We start from the raw sequence: 5,889 nt of genomic DNA on the forward strand, positions 1-5,889 counted from the left end.
CCCCATAAATAGCAAACGTTAGACTTTTATGTTATAGGTAAAAGCGCTCGACTTCCTGTCATAATCTCGCGCGCTTGACGCAGCTGGATGTCACATGTGCGTAACTCTGTAAGGGCCGCAAACATACCAGCTATGTAGTGGTACAGTCAGTGTTGATTGATGCACAAAGGTAACACAGTTCAGACTTTATTAATCATGTTAGATACTGAGTGAAATCTGATCTTCTGAGGCAGCTGAATCACGTTTCTGTTGGACAGCTACACTTCCAGGTGCCTTTGGACAAACTTCAACTGTTTTAATATGTGGGTTTTCACCTCTACACATCAGCACAAGATGCTACTTGTCTGTACTAGAGGATTATACAAGCCTGTATCAGTCACAGGAGAAGTCTCTCTGTTCGCTTGTTACCATAAAACACAAGTTCTCCTGCGCTCTGAGGACAGCAACATCAAACCAGTAGTGAGGAGACGACGCAGTGTGTTAAAAGACTTAAACAAGCCTGTGGCATCTGACCATGAGAGGTCAGCTGTGAGTAAAACCTGGAGGAATGAGAAGCCAGGGTTACAGACGAGAGACGACTACAGAGTATCATCTGAACTCAGGAAACTGTGTCTGGAGGACTCTGAGGACTGGGAGCGGCCGGCGAGACAGAGGTCAACACAGGACTCCAAAGCAGACGACTATGAGATTGTTTTTGGCATCGCTCCCTGTGTCTTGGCACTCACTCAGGGTAGAAGAAAGGCCCGTAAACTGTTTGTTAAAGATGGCGAGGCCTCTCACAGGGCCTCTGTGTTAAAGGTGTGTGAGGAGGCTCATCGGAGAGGAGTACAGGTCCAGCGGGTCAGTAAGAAGGATCTGGACAAGATGTCTGCAGGGCGAGTACACCAAGGAGTTTGTCTACAAGCTAGTCCACTGAACTATCTCACCGAGGACTCTGCAACTAAAAGAAAAGACGACACCACGCCTCTCTGGCTTGTCCTGGAAGGAGTTCAGGACCCGATGAATCTTGGCGCCATCCTGCGCTCTGCGTATTTCCTCGGCGTGGACAGAGTCGCCAGCAGTCTTCGCTCCAGCTGTCCTCTGTCCCCGGTGGTCAGCAAGGCCAGCTCAGGCGCCATGGAGGTGATCGGGGTGTACGGATATGAAAACCTTGAAGATATGCTGAAGCTGAAGGTGGCACAGGGCTGGCAGGTGGTTGGCACCGTGGGAGCCGAGGCAGAGGAGCGCCAGATTCCTGTCACCCGGTGTTCAGACTTTCAGATGACCAGACCCACGTTGTTGTTGATGGGGGGTGAGGGGGAAGGATTGTCCGAGAAGCTGCTCTCTCTGTGCCAAACTCTTCTCACCATCCCAGCTGGCAGAGATTTGTTCCCCGGTATCGAGTCTCTCAACGTCTCTGTGGCTACGGGCATTCTGCTGCACTCTCTGCTGTCCTCCAGGAGGTCGCCATGATAATGACCACTGACCAAAGATGGAAGGAAATCAGCCAGAAAACTGAATCAATATGTGCACAATTAATGTGTGTATTGTGACATTTGAACAGTTGTGTTGTATGTGAGTGATTATTTCTGATGATGTACTGAAATTGAATATTCCACTGTAAATTTAGAGGATAAGTCAGGTGATATTTGTTTCTTATTATTAACAAATTCCATGAAAAGGACAAAACCAGCAATGAATTGATCTTACCAACAAGTATTTTCTCTGCGTCTGATGTCCGATAGCTTATTTTTTTGTGCCATAGAGCTCCGTTGTTGTCCAAAAACTATTAATGAGCCACACACTGTAGTTTATCTTGAGTCAGTCCCACATAGGGCTGCAGCTAACGATTATTTTCATTATCACTTCATCTGTCGATTATTTTCTCAATTAATCGATGAGTCGTTTGGACTTTAAAATATCAGAAAATAGTGAAAAAAGTTGATCACTGTTTCCCAAAGGCAGAGGCAACGTCCTTACTTGTCTTCTTTTGTCCCAACCAACAGTCCACAACTTAAAGATATTCAGTTTACTATCCTAGAAGAATAAAGAAACCAGAAGATATTGACATTTCAGAAGCTGCATCTCCCCAAAAAAGACTCAAAACGATAAATTGTTTATCAAAATAGTTGGCAATTAATTTTCAGCCGATCAACTAATCGATTAATTGACCGTCCTGCTGCTGGAAATACTTACTAGAGCACCAAATGTGTATTAATCCGCAGCTGAACATAGTCCCCAACAAATGTATTATTTAGTCCTATTTGAGGAATGTTTGCAAAAAACTACAGTACCCAGCTGTTTCAGGAAATTATTGTTTTTTTTAATCAAATGAAACAATATATTTGTAACCTTTTATGGGGTTTGTTGACTGTAAGATAAAACATAGAGGTTTATCCTTGAAAATGCTGCTCTGCTGCTCACTTGAAACAGCCACAGGATTATTTATTCTACCAGTACTGTGATATTATTTATGTTGCTTCCAGACTGTATGAAAAACAAATTCCGCTGACTGGTTGTGTGTAAAGTGAAATGAAGTTAATAAGGAGGTCTTAACAGTTGGAATTTTTATTTTGAATAAAACAATATGTGATCATAATCATCTTTGTACATACAGTATTTGTCATCTTTTCTACTTGTTTTTGTCTTTTTGTTCTGATGTTTCTGGGAGTTTGGGGGGTTTTTTAACAACCTGAGGAGGAGTATATACAGTATACAAATTACACATGGTGAGTTCTGAGTCTCTGGTCTCAGATTTAACAGATAAATTAAAATACATGGATTTATACTCCTTGACATTGTGGAAAAAGGCTTTGAAACAGCACAGACCATCATGTAGGGGGATAAAACTGAAAAATTATATTCTAACAGTTGAATGAACATAGAAAATGTGAAAAATATTTTGTAGACTTGGTGGTATTAAAATCTTGGTGACAGCCGTTTACATAAAAAGTGTACATGTATAAACAGTCTATTTTCTATGTGTAATTAAGAACAACCGATATACTACTACCAGCAACCACCAGCCTTTAGTTTGTACCCTCATGTACCGTGTCACATACATTATATGGTCAAATGTGTGAGGACACGCTAACATTACACCCATATGTGATTGTTGGACATGTCATTCCAAAACCATCTGCATTAATCTGCTGATTTAACAGCCTCCACTTTTCTGGGAAGACTTTCCACAAGAATTGGGAACCTGTCTGCAAGGTTTAGTTCCCAACACTGATGTTGAGTGATAAGGCCTGGATCCCAGACCGCGTCCCAGTTCATTTTAATGGTGTTGGATGGGGACTCTGCGCAGGCTCTTCCACACCACACTGGGAAAACCATTTCTTTTTGGATCTGGACACAACACATTATATTAATGTAAAAATGTCATAATTTGCATAAATCTGTGTGAAACCATCACATTGAATGATGGCACGTTACATTAATGCAGTTATTTGCAATTTTACATTTGCGCATTAAATGTACCATTTATGTTGATTTTTACTGTGAACTTTAACACATTGCCAGTTTATATCTTGTACAATTCAACAGCTCTTTTTACTTAGAATATATATTTTTTTACTATATTTACAATATTTTCCATTTTAATTGTACATCACCTATTTTATGTGTTAGTGGTATTTTTCTCTTACTTTTCATAGGTACCTGTGTTTTCTCTTCCCTTCTATTTTTTGACCGTTATGCACCACAACACCAAGGCAAATTCCTTGTATGTGTAAACCTACTTCCTCAAACTGTCGTCACACAGTTAGAAACTATTGTCTAAATTATAATTATATGCTGGATTTAAGAGACTGAGACCAAACCATAAAAAACAGCCTTAGACTAAAATACACATAGGAACAAGTGTGTCCACATACTTTTGGCCATATAGTGTAAATTGGACAAACAATAATGCTAATTTCTCAAACCTCCAATCATAACACAATGAATCATAAGGCCTGTATGTTTCTGACACTGAATCCCCTGCTGGTTTCTGGCCTTGAATTTTATGATGTCATTTTATTGTTATGATAGTATAAAAGAAACCCATCATCTTATATCTGGAAAGCTGTCAGTGTCCAGTGGTTGAGAACCTCTGGACTAAAATAGCTAACTGTATATAAAGTAGTTGAAACTAGCTCCACCTCCAGCAGCTACAACAGTAACATGCTGCTCTAACACTGATGCTTCAGTATTAATAATCTGATGATGTCATATATAATAATATATCAGCCAGAGGAACCAAACCACTACTTTTACTGCAATACTTTAACTACATCAAGCTCATACTTAAATATACTGTAATAAATTGCTGTAAAAAATACAGCCAACTTCTAACAGTAAGTTACTGTTCTTTCAAAATACGGTAAAATACTGTAAATGTTGATGCTTTTTGGAGCCAAAACCAAGAACAGACATTAACAGTAGGCTACTGTAAGATTTGATGGTAAAATACAGTATTTTAATTTTTACTGCTGCAGTAATGGAGGGACAGAAGCCACGTGTAACCATCAATATCATATAATCATCGTTTATCCTCCTTTGTGGAATCAAACTGAAAGCTCAGTAACATCATACTGAGAAAATCTAATCTTGTTACTCAATTAGTGACTATGTTTAATTTTTGCTAACATTAAACTGATATAATCCTAGCAAACACCTGGCAGGCACAAGAGAGAGTTTCCAGGTAGTTTTCTTCCGTTGGAAGTTTGAATTACTTGTATTTAAACATTATTCTCACTGCTGCTTGCGAGTCTAGTTTAAAGATTATTTTTGGATGACTGTTTTCTCTTGAACTACACGTCTGTGAATGCTAACGATAGTCCAGCCTGATCTATACCTACACCTTGTTTATCCCACTTGCATTTCATAATTAATAATATCCTTCTATGTAAAGTACATAACAATTGAAGTTTATTCAGATATGTAGCCAAGTTGATTTAGATATGTTATGCTGCTGAGCCCCAAAAGACAGAATATTATCTTAGCTCAGGTTGCTACAAATATACTGTAGTTTGTAACCAAATTGTACTAAAACCTAGGACATAATGGGTGATTTTTTTACATGTTGTTTTCATTGTGACTAATCCCGAGAAGGAAACGAAGGCCAGCCGGGGAAAATAATTCCTAAGAAGACAGACAAGCTCACAGTGAATTTTCGTCACCACTTTTCTGAAGAACTTGACGTCACTTCATAAAGGGAAGTCAGGTTTCCCTCTTGTGTAAAATGTTTTTCTCTCCATTTCAGTCGTTTCATTTCTCTTTCTCTCACTCTGTATTTGATTTTCATTCTTGTTTCTTTCTCGCTCAGTGAGTTGTGAGCCTGGAGGCCGACCGTCTGCCAATTATAACAGAGGACGTTTGAAGGCATTATAAATTGTTTATCCTTCTGTTTATTTGTGCTTTTCTATTTTTTTAAACAATAGTTTGCAAAGCAGTTGCTGTTTAGACTCATAACTAAGTTCTGCTGACAGCTCAGGATATTATAATTAACAGATTTACATTAACCCCCTTTGAAAGGGCATGAACCTTGAGAATTATATGTCAAACACACTTGAATATACTTGATATATCTGAAAGCCTTTGAATAAATGTTCAGGTCTATAAAGCTCATCCTTTTTTGTGCTAGATCAAGGGTTATGCATTTCTAAATGTAAAACTGAGTTGATCTCATTACTGGACCATTAAGATTGAAGACACGTTGTTATTTACAGTATATGTCTGCAATTAATTTTAATTTTATTTATTTTTACAGCATTTAACTGTTAGTGTAGATTACAGTAGTGGCATTAAAAAAAATGTAAAAATGCACTGTAATTTACTGTAATTTTACAGGGAAATTTGTCACAGTGCAGGACTTTTACTTCTAATGGAGCATTTTTACGTTGCTGTATTGATACTTTTACTTAA

At 38.5% G+C, this 5,889-nt stretch overlaps 1 protein-coding gene across 1 annotated transcript; it reads left to right on the top strand.

Moving 5' to 3' along the window:
- The first annotated feature begins 18 nt into the window (after positions 1-18).
- mrm1 (mitochondrial rRNA methyltransferase 1 homolog (S. cerevisiae)) lies at positions 19-1,804 on the top strand. Its single transcript, XM_042396684.1, has one exon. It carries the CDS (start codon positions 301-303, stop codon positions 1,450-1,452), a length of 1,152 nt encoding a protein of 383 aa, XP_042252618.1. The 5' UTR covers positions 19-300; the 3' UTR covers positions 1,453-1,804.
- Positions 1,805-5,889: the final 4,085 nt, after the last annotated feature.

The sequence above is a fragment of the Thunnus maccoyii genome, chromosome 20 (assembly GCF_910596095.1).
Source record: "Thunnus maccoyii chromosome 20, fThuMac1.1, whole genome shotgun sequence".
Lineage (NCBI taxonomy): Eukaryota > Metazoa > Chordata > Actinopteri > Scombriformes > Scombridae > Thunnus > Thunnus maccoyii.

What these genes read in the sequence shown, in the direction of transcription:
- mrm1 (XM_042396684.1), top strand. Translation starts at nt 301, where the DNA reads ATGTGGGTTTTCACCTCTACACATCAGCACAAGATGCTACTTGTCTGT.